This window comes from Gopherus flavomarginatus, chromosome 6 (genome assembly GCF_025201925.1).
Source record: "Gopherus flavomarginatus isolate rGopFla2 chromosome 6, rGopFla2.mat.asm, whole genome shotgun sequence".
NCBI classification, from domain to species: domain Eukaryota; kingdom Metazoa; phylum Chordata; order Testudines; family Testudinidae; genus Gopherus; species Gopherus flavomarginatus.
This window is the reverse complement of record NC_066622.1, coordinates 32,688,433-32,711,737: the sequence shown is the minus strand read 5'-3', so window position 1 is coordinate 32,711,737 and position 23,305 is coordinate 32,688,433. Positions and strand designations below refer to the sequence as shown.

Genomic DNA, 23,305 nt, shown 5'->3' with positions numbered 1-23,305 from the left:
GCCCCAAAACACTATATTTTTGGGTGGTGGCAGTGCTATCAGATCTAAGCTGGTAATTAAGCTTAGAGGATTCAGGTGCTAGTATCTCATTTTCTGAACTCTTGAGTTTCAGATCTGAGAAGGAAAGCTATGACACCACCTTTGGGGCACAAGTCTGAGTCCTCTCCCCTATGCTTGGAATCGACTCTGTTCTGCTATTCATCTTTGGCCAGCAGGGGTCACTCCACTTATAGCTCAGCCCATGCAGCAACTGGAAGCAGAGTAGAAGAGCCTGCCCCACCTGCATCTCCCAGACCTGGCTATCAGAAAAGGCCCCGTAATAGCCAAAGTGCATCCTTGAATCCACGGGTCTAATTTCCCCTCCCCATTTTGCAGTGGGAGACATGCCTTTAACCAGTTCAGGGAGCCACTCACACTGGGCTGTTGGCCCGGAGCTTTTCTTGACACCATTGTGAAGTCCCATTCATTGCCCCACCCCATGGCTTTGCCACACACACAAACACACCCGTTCAGCATTTCATTCTTTTTATTGGGGATATGTTAGTTGCTGCATTTGGATTACAATCCTCAGAGTTGCCTCTTTGGGAAGACACCCAGACTGCAATGCACATGTGCTGCATTACCTAGAGTTACACCTAGGGGGAGACACACACTGCAATGTGCCTGGACTACAATGCCTGGTAGGGGGAGACATACACACACTGCAATGTATATGGGCTGCAGTGCCTGGTTCTCCCACTAGGGGGAGATAGCGTACAGCAATGTACATGGGCTGCAACGCCTGTCTCAGCCCCTACTTGGAAATGCACACATGCACAAACACCCAGCCTGGTGCTGCCCCTAGAGGAAGATATCCAAACAGTAAAGTGCATGGGCTGTAAAGCCTGGCTCAGGCTCTGGGTGAGGACACGCGCACGCACCCTGTAGTTTGCATGGGCTGTAATGCTGGGTGCTGCCCCTAGGGGAAGACAGGCATACACCACAATGCAATGGGCTACACTGGCTGGGGAGATACTGCAGATGGGAAACAGATGGGGTCTCTCCCCTGCTGTGGGAGGGTCAAGACATCAACTCCTTTGCTCTGCCTCTGATGCCAGCATGAAGTGGAGGGTTCCCCATGGAGCCGCAGGGCCTGTTTCTGGGTGGGGGATCCCAGTTGGGTGCAGAGATGGATAGAAGGCAGACTCATGGTGGGGGGAAGGGTTACAGTAGGTGACAGGCCTTGGGCTCCCCAGTGTAGAATTCACCAGCATGACCAGGGTGGGAAAGAGGAACCCCCACACCTTTCCAAATCCATGACAGTTACCCAATCACCGCCTCCCCGGTTCCCCCTGTTAGGCGTTCCTGGTCTTAAAGGTTTCCTCAAAAATCTCATCATCCTGTAAAAGCTCCCTTGAAACTCACATAAGACTTCCTAATAAGGGACCCTTGAAACTCCCACATCCCTGAGGGCTCCCTTGAAACTCCTCTCATTCCATGAGGGCTCCTTCAAAATGCCTCTCATTCTATGAGGGCTCCCTCAAAACTCACCTGAAACCTACCCATAAGGGTCCCTTGAAATTTCCAGTCCCACTCTTCTATGAGGGCCCCTCTGAAATTCTCCAGTCTCTAAGAGCCCCCTTGAAACTGTCACGAACCTGAGGGCTCCCTTGAAATTCCCATCATTCCATGAAGTCTCCTTCAAAAATCCCTTTAGCCCAGCCCAGAAAGGTTCCTTGAAACTCCAGTCATTCAAAGGCGCAGGGGCTCCCAATGTATTCTCCACGATGGCATCCGTAAGCTCCCAGGACCCCCCTGTTGGTGCCACACCCCAAAATGTCTGCTGGGGCCCTCCACCCTACCAGGACACCACCGACATTCTGCAGTCTCAGCCCTCCCGGCCCCAGTAGCGGGCGTAGGCCTGGCGGAAGATGGGCCGGCAGGGGATGCGGGCACCAAGCCGGGCACAGATGAGGAAGGAGCCGGCCATCTTGCGGTGGAGGGAGTAGGTTTCCTCAGGGGGCGGTGTTAGGCGGTGTTGCAGCATGATGGGCAGCAGGGTGTGGATCCGGTGTGTCGTGTTCTGGGCTCCAAAGTCGAAGGGGTCATCAGAAGCAAAGGCCTCGCCCAGGATCATCACGGCGTCTACGTGGGCATCCTTCATTGCCTGGGGGAGAGGAGCATAGGACAGGCCCAGGGGAGCATGCCTGGGGGCAGGAGGTGCATGGGGGGGTGGGCTGGGAGCTTGGGGGACATGAGGGACCATGGTAGTGTGAAAGCACCTGAGGGGCACAGAGAGGGCTGAGTGGGTGGGCAGGGACTGGAGGGAAACATGGTGGACGGGACCGAGGCGGGCATGGAGGGGGTTAGAGTACAGGGTGGGGGGCATAGAGGGACTGAGGCAGTGAGCAGGGCCTGGGAGACATAGGGTGGGGTCAGGTAGCAGGGGAGACAGAGGGAGCTGAGGGTCAGAGGTATGGGGAGGTTGGCAGGACCCGGGAGCACAGAGGTGACTGAGGGGAGCACACAGGCAGGCAGGAGTGGGTGCAGGGAACTGGCTAGGAGAGCCAGGGAAGTTAGGCAGAGGTTGGAGGCATGGAGATGGCTAGGGGAGCAGGGTTCTGCCCCCCATCATCTGGGCACTGGCCCCCCAACCCCCATGCTGTGGCCAAGGAGGGGCCCAAGGGTCTCACCTGAGTCTCATAGCCGGTGAGGAACCGAAGCGCAATGGATCCCTGCAGCACCCCAGCCCGGTCGCCCTCAGCCGCAGCCTTAATGATCTGGAACCATTAGCAGAGCAGCCCAGAGGCCTTGTGAGATGGGCACAGGGCTCAAAACACTCCTGCCCCGCTCCCTACAGCGCCCTCTGCTGGGAGAGACCAGCAGCCAGAGCTCCTGCCTTCCTCCCTGCAGCACCTCCTGCTGGACAGTAGTAGTCTCACCTCAATGTACTGATCCGTAAAGGCCTTGTCAAAGCTGCGGGTGGCTCCGAAATCCAGCAGTGCCACCTGGTGTCCAACACAGGGAAGAGCGGGTCAGAATCAGCTGGGAAGCCCAGGTCTGGGATGAGCTATGGGGGCAGGAGAAGGATCAGCCCACCCTCCCCCACAGATCACACTGTTAGTGCTGGCCGGGCAAGGAGTTGAGCTGCCTGGACCCAAACTGAGTGACACTACTGGGGGAAGGGAGTGCTGCTGCCCATGGTCAGAGGGAGGCCCCCAAGCTGTGCCCTAGGGACAGTACTGTGGAACGTGTTACATTTGTGGGGCAGGTTGGTGCTGAGCATCTGGACCATATCCCCTGCATGATTAGGGTGGGGTACATGGTCTAGGCACATGGTGGGGTGGTAGGACATGGTTGAGGGGTTCATAGTGAGAGGTGCAGCTGGGGGAGGGGGATCTGATGAGAGGGAGGGAGTAGGGGTGTCAGCCATGCAGGTGGGCCTCAGCCCATTCAGGCACAGTTGACAGGCTGTGGCATGGGGGGCAGGGACATAGTGCGGGGACATGTGGGGTGGGGGTAGTAGATCACTGCTTGTAGAAGGGAGACAGGATGCAGGGGGGAATCCCCTCATGTTGGGGAGAAGGCATGGCTGGCAGGCTGTGACATGGAAAGACAGAGGTGCAGTGGGGAGGAGGCAGATGTATGGGGTGGTGGGTCTCTATGCTGGGAAGAGGGTTGCAGCAACACAGGGCAGTAGGGGGCTCCCCCATTCAGAGAAGGGTAGGGTGACCAGACAGCAAGTGTGAAAAATTGGGACGGGGGGAGGGTGGTAATAGGAGCCCATATAAAAAAAGCCCCAAATATTGGGACTGTCCCTATAAAATCGGGACATCTGGTCACCCTAGGGAAGGGGGTCGTGGCTGGCTGGCTCTAACATGGTGGGACTGTAGAGGGTCCCCCCCTTCGGGGAAAGGGGTCGCTCGTGGCTGGTTCTGATATGGAGGGCAACGGGGGGGTGTCTGTACCTTGCCGCTGTGTGGCTCATAGAAGAAGTTGGACCAGTTGGGGTCGGTTTGCATGTAGCGGAAATGGAAGAGCTCCCGCACGCACAGATCCAGGATACTGGAGCAGATCTGTGGGGGCGAGAGAGAGCCCAGTGCTCAACACAGTGGCCCCCAGCCCTGCTCTGCCCCTCCCCATGACAGGCCCCCTCCCCCACTAGGATTAGGCTGGAAACTGCCCCTCTCCGATAGCAGCAGCACTGGCTCCATGTCCCAGAGTTAAGGAGAAAAGGGTCAGGCATGGAACGGGGTCTGCTGGCTCAGGATCCTGAGGCAGGCATGAGCAGAGGGCATCCAATGGGGGGATCCCAAGAGGGGGTGAGAGAGAGACTAGGATTGTGTTCCAGCACGTGGGATCCCATGTGCATGCAAGTGTCTTTCCTCCCTCACCCTGTTGCGTGTGTCCTGGTCCAGCCCCTGGGCCTGGTCGAGGGGGAAGCCGGGCACCAACTCCATGGTCAGCACCCGCTGGGTGCTCAGCTCACTGATCACTGATGGGACATAGAACACCGGGTCGCCCTGCAACAGCTGCCTGTGAGGGGAACGAAACAGGAGAGGCTGTGTCAGTGTGGGCTCTGTACCAGCCTAACCCCCCCAACACACACACACAATGGGGGACTGTGCCTGAGTGGTCGCCTGTACCATCCCTTTACCAGGCAGTTAGGCCAATGTGTACCATCTCCCAGGCAACTGTGCCAGCGTGGCCAACTGTACCACTCTTCCAGGTGATTGTGCCAGTGTGGCTGACAACACCAGCCCCCAGGCAAGTGTGCCAGAATGGCTGACTGTACCATCTCCTGGGCGACTGGGCCAGTGTGGATGTGACACTGACATGGGCACTTACTGAAATCTCGTGGCACAGGCAGCCTCCCGCTTGTAGTCGCACTCCAAGGCCAGCTCACGGCTCATCACCTCGATGGCATGTTCAGGGAAAAGCCCTGCGGGGAAGTGGGCAAGGAAGGGACATCAGTGCCAGCGCCCAGCTGAGCCCAGCACCTGGGAGCCCAGGGTGAGTCACACCCTCTGTCACTATCCCCATTCCAGAGACAGGGAAACTGAGGCTCCCAGATGGAAGGGGTCTTGCCCAAAGCCACATATGGTCAAGCTTGAAACGCAGGAGTCCCGACTGCCAGCCCCTGTTGCTCTAACCCACTAGATCCTACTCCCCTCCCAGAGCTGGGGACGGAACCCAGGAGTCCTGGCTCCCAGCCCCGTCCCCACACACACCACGCTCACAGAATGTCATTAGAAGAGTTGGGATTTGGCCAGGACACCAGGGTCCCGACTCTTGGGGGAAGGCCTAGGAGGGCTTGGGCTCTCTTGGGACCAGGAGGGGGCAAGGCGTGGTAGCACCCAGGGGAAATGTGGCCCTTGGGCCTGGGACCTGGTACCTTCAGGCAGCGCGTTGCTCAGACTCAGTAGAGAGATGAGGTTCCGGACGTCACTGTTGATGCTCTGGGCGATGCCTGGGTACTGGGGGAAAGGGAAACAGGGTCAGACCCAGCGGCCACAGGGCCTGCCCATGGCACAGATGTCATGAACCAAAGGGGGCACACGGGGGTATTGAGGTCCTCAAAGGAGCCAGAGTGGGAGGTTAAATGCAGCCATTGGCAGGCGGGTGAGGGAAGCTCCTTCAGTCCCATCATACAGATGCCAAGACCTTTCCCATCAGCCCCTTGGGCAAACGCATTAGCCACAGAGGGCCAGACTGGGACATGGCGGCCAATTGGATGGGGTGAAATCACTGCCAGGCAGTGCTCCAGGAAACCAGCTTCCAACATGGCCACCGGTGCACCAGGGGGACTGGCCTCCAACATGGCCACCTTTGCCCAGTGCTCCAGGGGAAGCGGTCTCTAATGGCTGCCACCAGCAACCCAGGAAGACCAGCCTCCACATGGCCGCTGCTCTGCTTGCGGGGAGTTCGGGCTGCTTTCAGGGGGATCTGGGCTCGCCTGAGCCCTGCTGATACCTGGATCTTCATGGCCACATTGCGCCCATCCAGCAGCTGCGCCAGATGCACCTGCCCAATGGAAGCAGCAGCGAAGGGGCGCTCCTCGAACCTGGCCAGCCGCCTGCGCCAGTCTGGGCCCAGCTCGCTGTTCAGCACCCCCTGCATGGAGAAGGGAGAACAGCAGGGTCAGTGCCAACTACCCCTACACCTCAGGTTGGCCTCTCCCTTCCCATGCCCCCCACCCCCCCAGTCCTCCCACCTTCCAAGTCTGTCCCCTCCCAGACCCCACTCACCATCATTTGCTTAGTGGGCATGAAGTCAGCGCTGTGCCTGACCCTCTCAAAGATCTTCTGGAGTGAAGGGTTAATAAGAGCATCATCTGGGGGGGTACAAAGCAGGGGGAGCATCAGAGGCTGCACTGGGGGGGATGTGACATTGGGGATGCCAGTCCCCACAATGCCAGGCTGCAGGGAAGGAGCAGTGGGGTGATACTGGGCAAAGCGAAGGGGGGTCTGGCTGGGGAACTGTCCCCGCAGCAAGCCCCACACCTGGGGGGATGCAGTGGAGTTCAGTGCTAGAGAGCCCTGGCAAATAGGCTGTAGGGAATGATCCTGCCCTGGATTTGGGGGTGTTGGCTGCCCCCCTCCCAATCCTCCTGCCTCCTCACCTTGGATGCTCAGCATCTGGCCGAGTTTCAGGGCCGCGCCCCGCACCTTGCACAGGGTCCGGACGATCCTCTCTGCATTGGCTTCAGACAGGAGGGCACCTGATCTCGAGGGTGATGGCTCACCTGGGGGTGGCAGGAGAACAAAGGAGTGGTCAGAGCTAACCCTCCATAACCTCTGGGGAGACCCTCCCCCCAACAGCATGGATCCCTCCCTGTCAACCATAGCATCACAGATCTGGCAGCCAAGTATCCCCTTTCGGGGAGGGCGGGGGTGTTGCTCATTGGAGCTGGCTTATCCTTTTCACCCCACCCGTTACTTCACTGACAAACGGCAATTCCACAACCCCCAAACCTCTCCCAAAGGCATGTGGATTTTGCCACTTTTTCCTTTTAAAGACATTTTTCAATCTTTCAGCACAATTCAGGAGAAATTGCAGGGGCCGGCTGGGTCAGCTCTGAAACAAAACATTGCAATTTTGCAACTTGAAAAGACTTTTTGATCTAACATGTCCTTCCATTACCAGTGACAAATCATTTCCAGAGGCTCTGAAGCCCAAATAAAATTATTTGTTCACCTCCCCCCTCCATGAATCCTTTCCAATCAGCCAGCGCTAGTAGTGCCCCTGCCCCCCATATCACTGGAAAAGTCCCGGTGGTAAGGGGCCCCGCCCTGCCTGGCGGCCACATCCAAATCCCCTGCTCCCTCTGGCGCTAGAATCACACAGGCCATTTGGCCCAGCTGGTGCCCTGCCCTCCAGCCCAAGCCACAGGTTCAAGCCCTTTGGTTGTGACCCGCTTTTCTCCCCCAATCCCCACAGGAGACAATGAGGTCACAGGAAAGATGTGCCCCACTCCCATTGCGCACACACAGGGTAGGGGTCTCCAGGCAGCCTCAGTGCACCATGGAGATGGGTGTCCAATAGTGCAAGACACTGAGTGTGCATGTGAGCCAGGGAGTGTGAGATTCTACGTACTGCTACTGTTGGGGGTGAGTTAGTGTAAAAGGGCCCCAGGTGTATTCACCAGAGCACATGTGTACATGTGAATGAGCATGTAAGGGGGATTCCAATTGTGTCTGTACCTAACCACAGGAGTGTCTGAGTGTGCGAGAGGGATTTCAGTTATGTCTGTACCTGACCAAGAGCATATCTGAATGTGTGAGAAGGATTCTGATTGTGTCCATACCCGACCACCAGTGCGTCTGAGCGTGCGAGGGAGATTCTGATTGTCCTTCACTCACCTTTCACAACTGTTTCTGCCTGGAAGGATTTCTTGGCAGCTTCCACCAGGATCCCAATCCCGACGCTCACGGCTAAGCCTTGGGGACAGAATGGAGGAATAACACACCAAGCCAACCAGCCCTACTTCATTGCTCAACCGGGGGAGGGGGGGTACCAAGCCACCCTCACACTGACCTCCAGAGCACCCTCGCACAAAGCATCCAACAAGTCACCCCTTAAACCCCATGGAGCTGCTGACACGGCCCCTGGGAACACTTTCCTTCCTGACCTACTTTCTCCTGCTGCCCTGGAGACCAGCTTGCCAGCCTGTGTGTGTGTCCGTCCACACTGGCTGCAGCAGGGCTAGTGCTATACACAACACAGCGCCCCCTGCTGAGCTGCCTCTCCTGACCCCACAGGGACCCATCCCCCGCCAACTCCGCCTCCATGACCTGTTCAACGCTGGGCCCCTCTGACAAGATTGATGATTGCAGCTGGGACCCCCTAGAGGCAGGACCGGCGCTAGTGTTTTTAGCGCCCTAGGTGCATGGCCATTTTGCCGCCCCGCGCACTGGTCCGCGGCTCTGGTGCAGCTGCCGCAGCCGTGCCTGCGGGAGGTCCACCGGAGCCGCGGGAGCCACAGACCGTCTGCAGGAATGCCTGCGCCAGCTCCACTGGAGCCACAGGACCATGGGACCCTCTGCAGGCACGGCTGCGGCAGGTCCACCGGAGCTGCCTGCCACCATCCGCCGGCAAAAGGCCACCCCCCAATAATCCTGGCGCGCTAGACGATTGCCTAGGCCGCCTAAATGGAAGCGCCGGCCCTGCCTAGAGGGGGAATGCCCCATGTCCCATCCCCTGGGTCAGCTGGTGCCCCTGTGCAGGGAAAACCGTCCCTTATCAGGGCATGCGCTGAATGCTTCTGTGATGTTATTGACATCATCTGGGACCATATAGAATATGGTTGCAATCAAAGTCCTGTAGTGGCACCGAATCTTGTATAAACGAGGTCAAATGAGGTGTCTACGATATGGTTATGGTTTGCTGGTTATAATTATGGTGTCTATATGTGTGTATCATTTTTGAAGTTGAAGTTATGAATATTGGCTCTGTACTGTCTGTACTTCAAACTTGTGCTATGCTTCTGGGTGACATCCCAAACAAGTTGGTGTTAGCTTTGCCTAGCCTGCTTGATGGCCCATTAAAGACCATCAGCTATACAATTGACCCATTAAGAGAAGGCAGATATGCCTTATAACTCAGCAAAGTATGCAGGAACTTGCCCATGTGACTCCAGACTCCATTTTGCTGTAATTTTCCACAGTAAGAACAAAGAGGTGTTCTTATCAGGGGTGGCTCCAGGCACCAGCATGCCAAATGCATGCCTGGGGCAGCAAGCCACTAGGGGCGCTCTGCCGTCGCCGAGAGGGCGGCAGGCAGGTTGCCTTCGGCAGCATACCTGTGGAGGGTCCGCTGGTCCCGAAGGCAGCCTGCCTGCCGTGCTTGGGGTGGCAAAATACCTATAATCACCCCTGGTTCTTATACTTGGAAAAGACTATAAAAGGCTGATGCCTCATCTCCATCTGGTCTTCAATCCTGCTTCATACCTCTGGAGGGACTTTGCTGCAAACAGAAGCTTTACATGAAGGACTGATGACCCATCCCAGCTGTGGATGTACTCAAGAGACTTGATTTAAACCTGAAGTTTATTTCACCACTGCTACAAGCCTGAACCAAGAACTTTGTCATTACTGTATGTAATTGATTCCATTTAACCAATTCTAGCTCTCATCTATATCTTTTTCCTTTTATGAATAAACCTTTAGATTTTAGATTCTGAAGGATTGGCAACAGCGTGATTTGTGGGTAAGATCTGATCTGTATATTGACCTGGGTCTGGGGCTTGGTTCTTTGGGATCGAGAGAACTTTTTTTCTTTTACTGAGGTGCTGGTTTTCATAACCATTCATCCCCATGACGAGTGGCACTGGTGGTGATAATGGGAAACTGGAGTGTCTAAGGGAATTGCTTGTGTGACTTGTGGTTAGCCAGTGGGGTGAGATCAAAGTCCTCTTTGTCTGGCTGGTTTGGTTTGCCTTAGAGGTGGAAAACCCCAGCCTTGGGCTGTAACTGTCCTGCTTTAAGCAATTTGTCCTGAATTGGCACTCTCAGTTGGGTCCCGCCATAACCAGCACTGTTACAGCTTCTTACCCCCAAAGCTGGCCAGCCTGCCGAGCCGAGTCGCGGGGACCTTCCGCTCACAGGATTTGTCACTGAGCTGCAAAACAGAGCGGGGGTGACTCTCCCAGACAGCACCTGTCTTATCCCATGGCAGCATGGGAGCAGAAAGCCCTGTGTACTCCTACCCACTGCCTGGTCACAGACGCAAATAAAACCCAGGAGTCCTGTCTCCCAGCCCCCCTGCTCTAACTCACTAGACCCCACTCTTCTCCCACAGCTGAGGATAGAACCCAGGAGTCCTGACTACCTGCTCTAACCACTACATTCCTCCCCTCCCTGAATTGAGAATAAAGCCCAGGTACCCTGATTCCCAGACCTCTGCCCTAACCACTAGACCCACTCCCTTACCATATGTCTGTAGGGCCGGATGGGTGGCACCTTGGTGTCTCTGGCCTTTTGCACATCTTCAGCTGTCAGCCTGCCCACTGCAGGAGAGTTGTGATGGTAGAAGCGCCAGGGGCCCATGGAGCGGACCAGGAAGAAGGACAGGACGTGGTCCAGCTGTGGTGTCCAGAGCAGAGAGCCAGCCCCTTGCCCCAGCACAGGAGACCAGCACCCTGGGTGAGCAGGTCTGGGACTGGCGAAGGATTTTGCGATAACACCAGATGTAATGGTCCCGTCAGAGCTGCAAGTCTGGGAAAGGGGAGAAATATCACCTCATTATAGGTGGGGCCTGGGATACTGTCTGGTACCCCTTGTCCCAGTCTCCTCCCCCCACAAGCCAGCCTGTCCTCCCACCCTATAGTCAGATCAGCAACAGTGTCCCCTAGAGAGGAAAGGCCCTAAGCACCATTCCTAGCCCTCTTGGGCCATCCAGTCATCCCATCGTGGGGCCAGATTGGAGCTGGCACCCCCTAGAGGGGAAAGGCCCCGTATCCCATTCCCAATACGCACACTCTCATCAGAGAATCGGACATGATAACAGACTTCAGATACATAAAAGGCTGTTATAAAGAGTACGGGGATCAATTGTTCTGTGTCCACCGGAGGCAGGACACAAAGTAACGGGCTTAATTTGCAGAAAGGGAGATTTAGGTTAGATATTAGGAAAAACTTTCTAAGGGTAGTGAAACTCCAGGGGAGGCTGTGGAATCCCCGTCATGGGAGGGTTTTAAGAATAGGATGGACAAACACCTGTCAGGGATGCTCTGGGTTTACTTGGCCCTGCCTCAGCACAGGGGGCTGGACTTAATGACCCCTCAAGATTCCTTCCAGCCCTATATTGTTATGATTCTAATCTTCTGGTCAGACCCATTTGTACCTTGTCTCCTCTCCTGAAGCGGTCCAGTTTCCTCTGGCGGCCCCCTGATGCTGACACAAAGCGAAGAGGGGATACTGGGAACTCCCCCAGGGTCCGGCCAGCCAGGGGGAGCCCCTTCTTCATCATGATCTCAGCCATGGAGGGCTCTGCAGAGAGGGAACCACTAAAAGCTCAAGGGAGCTTGCAGAACAGAGACACACACAGCCCTGTTCAGAGACATGTCCTGAACCAACCGATGGGACACAGACACCCAGCATGTGAAGGAATGACCTGGGATGATCTCAGAGTGTACAGGCAGGGTGGGCTAGTGGTTAGAGCAGGGGCACAGGGAGTCAGGATTTCGTGGTTCTGTTAATAAATATTACAAAATCTAATATTAAATTATCCAGGATTATTTACTGTACAAATCCTCACTGGGTCGCCAGCCTAATACACTTTGCTCCAGAGCCAGCAAAAGAATCAAAGAGCACTGACTCCCACTCCCTGCCCAGAACTGGACATTGAACCCAGGAGTCCTGAATCCCAGTTCCCCCACTCTAATCACTACAGCCCCTCGGAAGTAGCACGGGTGCAGGAGATCCCCCTCACTAACTGATCTTGTGTAGCCCATAAAAGGCTGGACAGTGAGGCTGGCATCCTGCCTCCAGATACTCCACTCTGCCCTACAGCTCTCCTCCCACAGACAGCTCTGGGGTTAACCCTGCTGCTAATCCCCTGGGGACCTGCAGAGAAGGCAGCAGGGACAGCTGCCAGTCGATCTTAGCCATTGCGCCCCAGGTCACAGATACTGCTAATCCATTAGCATAAGGCTACATGCAGGGCGGCCAGTGTACCCCAGCAAAGAGGCCTAGCCCCATCTGGGTGCCCCTGTCTGGCTGGCCACTGCCTTGGAGCCATGTTAACCCTTAGCCCACTCACTCCCCTAGTTGACCAACCCCTTCCTCTGAAGCATTCACATTGCCATCCCAGAGCCAGGGCCAGAACTCAGGAATCCTGACACTCAGCTCTGACCACAGGAGACCACTCCGCTCCCATAGCTGAGAGAGCCAGGAGTCCTACTCCCAGGCCCTCCCCACTGTTCTAACCACTAGACAACACCCCCTTCCAGGGCCAGAACCCATGACTCCTGGCTTCCAGCTCTCCCTGCTCTAATCCACTAGCCCCTCTCTCACAGCTGGGGATAAAATCCAGGAGTCCTGACTCTCAGTTTCCCTGTGTTCTAACCACTAGACCTCATTTCCCTCCCAGAGGTTGCAACAGAATCCAGGAGCCTAAATCTCAGCTCTAACCACTAGTCCCCACTCCCCTTCCAGAGAATGGGAATGGAACCCAGAAGTTCTGCCTCCCAGTCCCCCTTGCTCTAACCACTATCTTTCTTCTAGAGCCAGGAGTAGAACCCAGGAGTCCTGGTTCCCAGCCTCCCATGGCCTCACCATCTCTCTTCAACAGAGGCTAAGGACTAACAGGCCAGAGACCGAGTTCCCTTCTACCACCAGAGGCGTTACACCAGAGACCCATTGCTACAGGTAGCATGGTGGCTTTGTGGGGAGGGGCGGCTCTCTCTGCTGTAGCCCCCTGACTTGGAGCACCCCCAGACAGAGCATGTCCCCAGAGGCTGCTGAGTCAGCATCTTTCCTCTGCATTGGAAGACGCAGCTGTGGTCAGGAAAAAGGCTGTGCTGCTCCTCTGAGTCACCCAGTCTCATCAGGCAGGAGCACGTTTGAAACGTGCTGGGGGCCAGGGAATTTGAGATGCACATGCACACCCTGTCTCACCTTGGGACCCTCCACTCATTTGTTCCCTCAGCTCGGGGACACCCACAGAGCACAAGGCATGGAGCAGAGAGGAGGAACAGACAATGGATGAAGCCAGGAGTCTGAACTCCGAACGGCTCTAATCATTGGAACCGACTCTCCTCCCAGAGTCAGGAATACAACCCAGAAGCAAAGTACAGGGCATCTGGGGTTCAATTCCTCACCGCCCCCAAATCTAGTTTTGGAGAAGTCACACAAGCTTGCTATTGAATTTTTCTCCGGGACATATAGGCAGGCGGAAGGTAACTACTCATCAGAGCAAGGGGGGACTAGAAGTCAGGACTCCTGGGTTCTATTCCTAGCTCTGGGAAGGGTGTGGGGTCTAATAGATAGAGAAGGGGTGGCTGGGAGCCAGGACTCTTGAGTTCATCTATTCCCAGCTCAGTCACTGGCCTGCTGGGTAACTTTGGGCAAGGCATTTACCTCCCTGTACCTCAGTTTCCCCACCTGCAAAATACGACTAATGATACTGACCTCCTTTGTAAAGTGCTTTGAGAACTAAAGATGAAAAGTGCTATATAAGAGCTAGGTATTATTAACCGCAATGTTGCACAGGGATTGCTCACTCAGCACTGAAATGCGGCCACCTCTGGGGTGGGGCACAGGGGCTATTTAAACAGGGATCTCTCGCCCATTGCTCAGATGCAGCCATCTCTGGGCTGGGATCGCGTCAGCTATTTATACAGGGATCCCCCACCCAGTGCTGAAATGCAGCCACCTCTGGGAAGGAACATGGCATGTGTTTAACAGTGCACAACAATACTATACAAAACAGTTTAGGATTTTGTCCATTCTGATTTTAGAGAGTTTGCTGTAAAGTCAAATTTGGCTCTACACAAAACCTGAGACCAACTGAAAGGGGTTGGAAATTTTTAAAATTCCAGTGGGGATCATTTTTATTTCAAAACAAAGCAAAGCAAAATCCGTTCCTGGCCTTGAGGTATTTGTAATCAAACACTGAAGCACTGAGCTGAGACCTGAGACCCCGAGGGTGAAATGGACTAGAAATTGACTCCATAATCAGAAGTGGAAATTGACAGATCGGTTTTCAGTGTCTGCGCTAAGAGGAATGAAAGGTGCCACCTGGCCTTAAAATCTATCAATCTAAGGAAAACACACAGAGCTCCATGTAAATTTGATTTGTAAAATTCTTTCCATGTAAACAAATTTTGAGGTTATCGTGGGAAATTGGGGTGGGGGGAGGTTCATACAGTCTATTTCCCACGTTACTCCATCCCAGAAACCTTTAATACTCCAGCACTGGGGCTCCACAGCTATATTGGAAGCCCTTTGGGGCAGAGACATCTTTTTGTTTGTACCGTGTCTAGCACAAGAAAGCTTCCCTAGCTTACCACCCAAGAGAGAGACCTTGGGGCCACCGTGGAAGGTCATCTGAAAACTTCTGCTCAGTGTACAGCAGCAGTCAAAAAGACTAACAGTATGCTAGGAACTATTAGGAAAGGGATAGGAAATAAGAAAGAAAATATGATAAAGCCATTCTATAAATCCATGGTGCACCCACACCTTGGATATCATGTCCGGTTCTGGTTGCCCCATCTCAGAAACGATATTGTGGACCTGGAAAAGGTTCAGAGAAGGGCAACAAAGATGATCAAGGGTACAGAGCAGCTTCACGCAAGGAGAGATTAAAAAGATTAGGGCTGTCCAGCTTAGAAAAGAGATGACTAAGGTCTATAAAACAATGAATGGTGTGGAAAAAGTGACTAGTGAAGTGTTATTGACCCTTTCACACAATACAAAAAAAAAACAGGGGTCACCCGATTAAATTAATAGGTAGCAAGTTCAATGCAAGCAAGAGGAAGTACTTTTTCAGACAACACACAACTAATCTGTGGAACTCATTGCCATGGCATGTTGTGATGACCAAAAGTATAATGGGGTTCAAAAAAGAGCTGGCTACGTTCATGGTCAGTCAATGGATTGATTAGCCAAGATGGTGAGAGATGTAACCCCATGCTCAGGGAGACTCTAAACCTCTGACTAACAGAAGCCTGGAGTGGAAGACAGGGGTGAATCACACTATAATTGACCTGTTCTCTACACCCCCACTCCCGAAGCTCTGGTATGGGCCACTGCTGGAGACAGGATACTGAAGACGGAGCATGGTCTCACCTAGTGTAGCAGCTCTTATGTTCTTACAGTGGGACTCTGGTCCATGACTGGGGCTCCTAGAGGCTACCACAAATAAACATCTTTGTGAGGCTAGTTACAGGGTTGAGATCTTGCTGTTATTAGATATTTGTTGATTGCTGGCCTATTTAGTCTGGGCATTTGAACTGGTGGCCTAGATCAGTGGTTTTCAAGCCGTGGTCCCCAGGGATCCACAGACTAAGATTTCCAAAGGGGTCCGCACCTCCATTTGAAATTTGTTAGGGGTCCTCAAGTGAAATTTCTTAAGGCTCCTCATGAGAACCACTAGCTTAGAGGGCAAAGGCCCAGTCAGGGGCTGGATCTGCTGGTGTTTCCTGCAAGGGAAAGGCCCTGCATCCCAATCATTCCCATGTCATTAATAGATTGTATTGCTTATTTCCCTTACAGTTTACAATAAGCCAGAACTGACCTCCTCCTAGCCAGCAATCAGAGGTCATTGCTGCTGCCCCTCACTCCCTAGCCATGGGGTTAGGAAACTGACCAGGCTATGGACATAGGGGTCAGGGCAGTTTAGTCTGGGCTCCAGAAATTGGCTTAATTTGGATGCAGCACAGAATTTGGGCACTGGGCTGGATCCCAGGGCTATGACTGGCTCAGATTCCCTCCCCTCTGTCTGTAGCCCTGTCTTTCCCCGCTCCCTCAGACCCCACTGCTGGGGACCTGTGCATCACAGCGCCCTCCCTGTTTCCCAGTGCTGCAGCCAACAAGCCCGCTCGCTCCTACTAGTCCAGCCCAGCCCAGCCCAGGCGTTGCAACAGCACAAGCCCGGGGCTTGTGTGCAGAAATGCACGTAGGTTCGCATGGGCAACTACCACGTCCCCTGACACCCAGCGCCAGCCCCACCAGCGGGGGGAGGAGGGGAGGGCTCATGCCTTAGGAGCATCCCCTGCAAACCCCGCCCCATCTCAACCCGGGCGCCCCCTGCTGCTAACCCTGATCCTCTCATCCCAGCCGGGGCAACCCCGGCACCGCTCTTCCACTTCCACCCGAGCATCCCCGTCAGCCCTGATCCTCTCTCCCCAGCCGGAGCACACACACCCCGCCAGCCCCGCTCCCCCAACCTAGCCTGGGCACCGCCCCTCCACCTCTTGCGAGCCCCGCTCCCCCAACCTAGACTGGGCACCTCCCCTCCACCTCTTGCGAGCCCCGCTCTCCCCATTCCCACCAGCCCCGCTCCCCCAACCTAGCCTGGGCACCACCCCCTCCACCTCTTGCGAGCCCCGCTCCCCCTATTCCCGCCCGGGCATCCCCCGCTCCCTCCATTCCGGCCTGGACATCCCCTTTAAGCCCCGCTCCCCTGTCCCTGCCCGGGCATCCCCCTTCCAGCCCCATCGCCGCCCGGGCATGCCTCCTCCAGCCCCGATCCTCTCACCCCAGCCAGAACACATCCCCGCCCCCGCCCGATTAGCTCCCCCCAACCTATCCTGCGCATCCCCCTCCACCTCTTGTGAGCCCCGCTCCCGCCAGGGCATCCCCAGTCCACTCACTCCAGCCTGGACATCCCCCTTCAGCCCCGCTCCCCCATCCTTGCCCGGGCATCCCCCCTCCAGCCCCATCGCCGCCCGGGCATGCCTCCTCCAGCCAGAACAAACACCCCGCCAGCCCCGCTCCCCGCAACCTAGCCTGCGCATCCCCCTCCACCTCCTGCGAGCCCCGCTCCCCCCATTCCAGCCCGGGCATCCCCCCTCCAGCCCCGCTCCCCCCATTCCAGCCCGGGCATCCCCCCTCCAGCCCCGCTCCCCCCATTCCAGCCCGGGCATCCCCCCTCCAGCCCTGCTCCCTCCATTCCAGCCCGGGCATCCCCCCTCCAGCCCCGCTCCCCCAGCCCCGCCCGAGCATCCCCCCTCCAGCCCCGCGAGCCCCACTCCCCCCATTCCTGCCCCTGTCCGCACCCAGAGGTTGTTTCTTTACCTCCGTGGTCCCCAGAGGGGCGGCGGCGGGGTCTCAGTCTGTCGGATCCTGGGGCGGGAGGAGTTGGACCCCCCGATCCGAAGACTGGACCGGCTGCTGCTCGAGCACTTTTGTTCCCAGCCTCTCTCTGTCAGTCCACATCGCTCCCCAAGCCCGTGCAATGACGTCGCCGTAGATCCTGGCCAATGGGGACTAAGTAGGCGTGTCCCTCACCAAGCTCCCCCCCGCCTCCCTGCATCCCAGCGTTCCGGCTTGCCCTGTGGCACGGGGCTGGCATGGTGCCCACAGAGCGCCCCGAAGCCAGCCACTTGCTGCCCACCAACCCTCCGCTGGGTTATGGAGGGGAGGGTAACAGGCTCACCCAAAGGCTCATTGCTCACAAGGAGGGGCCGGCAGGCTGGATCAGCAACCTGTGACTCAAGGTGGCAACAAGCTCCTTGTAGGGGACTATCTTGCTCCTGAGCCAGAGGGGAGCCTGCAGTGGGATGTCCGGGGGACATTAGGTTAAACGTCCCCCAGGGTGCCCAGCTAGCCTCCATGGTGCAGTGTGTGTGTGTGGGGGGGGGCTGCTGGATGTGCAGGGTGCATGGGGGGTGGGGGGTGGAGAAGTTCCTAGCAAGAGAAATAAAAAGCATCAAAAATTGAATCAAAACACAAGATGTGCTTCCTTTTTATGATGGGTATTGCGGTAGCACCTAGGAGCCCCACTCATGGGCCAGGCCCCCATCGTGCTAAGCGCTGTGCAGAACGAAAGATGGTCCCTGCCCCCAAGAGCTTCCAGTCTAAGAATAAGAGACAACAGCCAGATAGGGACAGAGGAGGCATTATTAGTCAGCTTGATAGTGGTTTTTGCACACCAGCAGCCTAACTGTTAAGGTTTTTGTAGGCATCATGACAAAGGAGAGTTTGAAAGAGGGAGAAAGATTGTGTGTGTGGAACACAGATTGTGTGTGTGAGAGAGAGCAGCATACTCGGAGTGTGTGCATGACACGGGTATATGTGAGCACAAAATGTTTTGTGTGTATGTGTGACAGACTGTACATCTGTTAAAAGATAGTGTGTGTATACAAGAATGTGCATGACAGAATGTGAGTGAGATTGTGTGTGTGTATATTAGACAGACTATGTCTGAGAGACACAGTGTGTATGGGACTGTGTTTGAGAGCTGAGTGCATGTGTGTGAGAGAAACAGACTGTGAGAAATACAGAGAATATGTGTGAGTGATTGTGTATTAGCCACTCTGTGTGAGATGGAGAGAGCATATGTGTGTGTAAGAGATTGAATGCTTGTGCAAGACTCTGTGTGTGTGACATACAGTCAGTGACCATGGGCACATCTATAATACAGAATTGTCAAGCTAATTTATGTTGGTATACAGCCACTGCAGTAATTACACCACTTGTGCGTGTCTACACTTTGCTCCTTGTGATATGTCCTCGTCAGGAGCACTTGTACCGATTGAACTCTCAGTGTGGGGCATTGTGGGATGGCTTCTGAAAGGCAGCAACAGCAATTGTGAGCACCACAGAGTCTACACTGACACTGCATTGATCTAACTACATCAACACTCACTCTACACCTCTTGTGGAACTGGAGTTATTAATGCAGCGGAGCAAGCAAGTGACATCAATGGAAACGACATTTTTGTGTAGAGGCTTACAGAGTTAGGTCGACATAAGCTGTTTTATGTTGACCTAACTCTTTAGTTTTCAGAGTGGTAGCCATGTTAATCTGTATCAGCAAAAATAACGAGGTGTCCTTGTGGCACCTTAGAGACTAACAAATGTATTTGGGCATAAGCTTTCGTGAAAAGATGGGAGTTGCCTTATCAAGTGGGGGGTCAGTGGTAACGAGCGAATTAAATTAAGGTGGAAGTGGCCTATTCTCAATAGTTAAGAAGAAGGGGAAAATACCAAGTGAGGGAAAATTACTTTTTGTAGTTCTAATGGGGCCAATACAATCAAGGTGGACCATTTCAAACAGTTGACAAGAAGGTGCGGACACCATCAAATTAGGCCTGAATAAAGACTGGGAGTGGCTGGGTCACTACAAAAAGTAATTTTCCCTCTGTGGATACTCACACCTTCTTGTCAACTTGTCAGCCTTAATTTAATTGGCTTGTTAGCACACACACACGCACACACACACACACTGCCTCCTGATGTCTGGAATGTCAAATTCCAGGTGACATTAAACAAGAGAGTATTGGTTAGACAAGAAGATTAGGAGCGAGGATTCTTATGTTCTATTCCTGTCTCTGGGTAGCAAAATTGCTTTACCTATTATTATTGTGACAGTACTTTTAGAGGACCGAACTGAGATCAGGCCTCCATTGTTCCAGGTGCTGCACACACCCCAAGGCATATCAGGGCCCCCATTGTGCTAGGTGGGGCACAGATGCACGAGAGGCGGCTCCTGCCCTGAATTGCTCCCAGTCTAGATGGACAAAGGAGGGATTATTCTTGCAGTTTGACAGATGGGGAAACTGAGGAGCAGAGGGATTCAATTGCTTGCCCAAGGTCAGGGGTGCTTGTGGCAGAATCCAGACCCCCTGACTCCCAGTCTGGTGCCTTCCCCCCAAGCCACTCTAGCTGAGAGGTCCCCAAGTGGTGAGGACACAATGGGATATGGCTGTGAGGTCATGGCGGGTTCTGGAGCAGCCCATGTGCCAGGTTGTGGCAACTCCCTGGGGATCAGGCCATGGCTGCCCAGGTATGGTCTCTGCCCTTCCTGCTGCACTGGGCTGTCCTGAGCAGGACCCTGACTCTTGGCTGGGCCGAGGGGCCCTGTGAGAAGCAATTCCGCATCAGGCAAGAGGGGCCTGGGGCCGAGGGCCGGGCAGGGAGCCCAGTGCAAGTGGTGATGGTGTGTGGGGTGGCTGTGGCTGTGCTGTATGGCCTCATCAAGGGTGTGGCATCGGATCCCGACTGTGAGGAAGAGGAGGAGGCTGAGGAAGCACAGAGTGAGGTGAGTGTGCAGAGACGCCAGCCTGGCAAAGGAGGTGGGGACACGAATCTGACAAAGAGGGCAGAATCCTAGCCAGGAATAGGGTCAGACACACCAGTCTGGCAAAGGAGGTGGAGCCCCTGGCCTGGCACGGGGTGGGGGCAGGAAAAGTGGCCTGGCAAAGGGGAGGGGGGGACCACCAGTCCAGCAAAAAGGGTGAGAGCCTACATCAGTCTGCCAAAGAGGATAGGACTAAAGCCTGGAGTACATGTCCCTCGGCTGACAGCTTCTGCCATGTGGCTCCAGACCAGTGCATCACACACCCTCCCATGGTTCCTGCATCCTAGGCTGGGATCCTGCTGACACAGGGGGATGAGCTACCCGCCTTGGACATCCCAGGCCCAGGCCCTTGCCCTCTGTCTCTGAGATACACTGCTGGCTAGGCACGCAGAGAAACCGCCCCTAGGGTCATCACAGCTGGAGACAGACAGGGGTGAGGAGAGTGGGGGGCACACGACATGAGACAGACACACTGCCCTTGGCCTGCCAGGGAGGGTTTGCCATGGGGTCCTTGGAGGATCCGGGGAGACAGTTACAAACGTCAGGGTGGGGCAGGATGGCGAAATGTGCGGGGTCACTATATACTTCTATCTATCCACCTTCATATATACCCCTCCATCTATTCATGCCCACACATGCCTCCATCTCCCAGACCCGTTCTTTCATCTATCCCCCCCATGCTCCCCTCCCATCCCCCCATCTAGCCCTATACATACTAATCTGTGTATTTATTTACCCGTCAAACCATCCACATACACATCCCCCTCGATCTATCCATCCATCCATCCCTGGTGGTGGGGACTCCCCCGGAGGAGAAGAAGTTGGAATTGTCCTGGCCCTGACCCCAACTCTCTCCCCTCGGCCAGGCCAGCGAGGGCTGCAGCACGGTAGGCAGTGAGGTGGGCAGCAAGGCAGTAGCTGTGCCTCCGCGCCCTGCATGCACACCGAGGAAGGCCAAGGAGAGACACCTACGAAGGCTGAGCCAGATGGAGAGGGAGCTGCAGGGCTTCCTGAATGAGCTGCGGAGGCGCAGGGAGGTGCTGGAAACTCAGGGGCTGCAAGAGGCTTGGGGGGCCCAGGGAGAGGAGATTTGCCCAGCAGAGTGGGACCTGGACAAGCTGCGTGTCACTGTCTATGAGATCTCAGAGGACTCTGACTAAAGGGGTAATAAAGGACTGGAAAGCCTGCTCTGTCTGGTGCTGTTGCGGGGAGATGGCTGGGGAATGGGATGTGGGACTGTGGGAGAGACAGGGGGTAAGAGGATGGGGGGAGGCAAGTGGCAAGTGGTGGGGGATTGGGATGGAGGATCAATGATGCAGGGATGGGGGAAGAGGGTGGAAGGGGACTGGAGTGGTGTCATAAACGGATAGTTAAGAGTTAATAGAACAGAAGTACTTCATATCTCTTTTGCCTGTAAAGGGTTAACAAGATTAGTGAGCCAGGCTGTCACCTGACCAGAGGACCAATCAGCGGCAGGATACTTTCAAATCTTGAGGGAGGGAAGTTTGTGTGTGTGCTGTTAGTTTTTGGTTGTTGTTCATTCTGGGGGCTCAGAGGGACCAGACATGCAACCAGGTTTCTCTCCAATCTCTCCGATACAGGCACTTATAAGTTCAGAATAGTGAGTACTAGGTAGATAAAGCGAGTTAGATTATGTTCGTTTTCTTTATTTGCAAATGTGTATTTGGTTGGAAGGAGTTCAAAGGTGTATTTTGCTGAAAGGATTTTAATTTGTACTTCTGTACTTAGGCTGGGAGGGTATTCCCAGTGTCTATAGCTGAAAGACCCTGTAACATATTCCATTTTAAATTTACAAAGATAATTTTTACTGGTTTTTCTTTCTTTAATTAAAAGCTTTTCTTGTTTAAGAACCTGATTGTTTTTTTATTCTGGTGAGACCCCAGGGGACTGGGTCTGGATCCACCAGGGAATTGGTGGGGAGAAAGGAGGGAAGGGGGAGAGAAAGGTTAATTTTCTCTCTGTGTTAGGATTACTTTCTCTCTCAGGGAGAGTCTGGGAGGGGGAGAGAGAAGGAGGGGGGAAGGTGGATGTTCCTCTCTGTTGTAAGATTCAAGGAGTTTGAATCACAGTGATCTTCCAGGGTAACCCAGGGAGGGGAAGTCTGGGAGAGGCAACGGTGAGGGAAAGGGTTTACTTTCCTTGTGTTAAGATCCAGAGGGACTGGGTCTTGGGGGTCCCCGGGCAAGGTTTTAGGGGGACCAGAGTGTACCAGGCACTGGAATTCCTGGTTGGTGGCAGCGCTACAAGTACTAAGCTGGTAACTGAGCTTAGAGGAATTCATGCTGGTACCCCATCTTTTGGACGCTAAGGTTTAGAGTGGGGAATTATACCATGACAAGTGGGGAATCACTGAGGGGTGGATGTGGAAGGTGGAGGGAAGAGTGTATGAAGGAATCTAAGCTTTGAGATACTTGGAGAAGAAATTATGTAAACAAGGATAGAGAAATCTGAGATAGTGGGGTGGGGCATGGCCAGAGAGAGAGAGAGAGAGAGAGAATGAATAAAAGTAGAAAAGAATTAGATAGATAGATTGATAGATGGGTGTGTGGATGTATATAGGGGCAGCAGGATGGATATGGAGGTGGATGGATGGATGCCAGGGCTTGTATGTGGATGGATGGATGGGTGGAAAGATGCATATGGGGATTGTTGGGTGGTGAATGGGGATGGGTAGATGAATGAGTGGCTATGGGGATGAACGTGTGTGTAGGTCTTTATGGGGCTAGGTGGATGGATGTGTATGTATGGAGATGGGTGGATGGGTATGGAAATAGATGAGTGAGTGTGTAGAAGATGGGGGTATGGTCGGATGGATGGGAGTATGTGGAGATAGATAGATGGGTGGGTTTATATGGGATGGGTGGATGGACAGATGGATATGGGAATGGATGGGTGGGTGTGCATGGGGCTGAGTGGGTGTGTGATGGGTTGGGTTACAGAAACCCACTTGGGACCGCCACCTGGTGTGCTGAGACGATCTCTGAGCTCATTTTCCCTGGCAGATTGGGACGTCAATACCCTGTCTTGAGCCAGATGCTAGCCTGCTGCAAACACAGAT

General features: G+C 54.5%; 1 protein-coding gene across 2 annotated transcripts; it reads right to left on the bottom strand.

Annotated features, from left to right (window-relative positions):
• Positions 1 to 546: 546 nt before the first annotated feature.
• LOC127053711 (atypical kinase COQ8A, mitochondrial-like) lies at positions 547 to 17,326 on the bottom strand. 2 transcript variants are annotated; one of them, XM_050958875.1, is made up of 15 exons: positions 17,220 to 17,326; positions 11,323 to 11,468; positions 10,410 to 10,694; positions 10,032 to 10,098; positions 7,842 to 7,919; positions 6,602 to 6,724; positions 6,228 to 6,313; positions 5,953 to 6,093; positions 5,375 to 5,456; positions 4,828 to 4,921; positions 4,374 to 4,515; positions 3,948 to 4,055; positions 2,922 to 2,987; positions 2,673 to 2,759; positions 547 to 2,146 (listed from the first exon to the last, which is right to left on the bottom strand). In XM_050958875.1, the coding sequence occupies exons 2-15, from the start codon at positions 11,458 to 11,460 to the stop codon at positions 1,868 to 1,870; spliced, it is 1,776 nt and encodes a 591-aa protein (XP_050814832.1). In that variant the 5' UTR covers positions 11,461 to 11,468; positions 17,220 to 17,326; the 3' UTR covers positions 547 to 1,867. The 2 variants fall into 2 exon arrangements, with proteins under 2 accessions (XP_050814832.1, XP_050814833.1); XM_050958876.1 differs by lacking the exons at positions 2,673 to 2,759; positions 2,922 to 2,987.
• Positions 17,327 to 23,305: the final 5,979 nt, after the last annotated feature.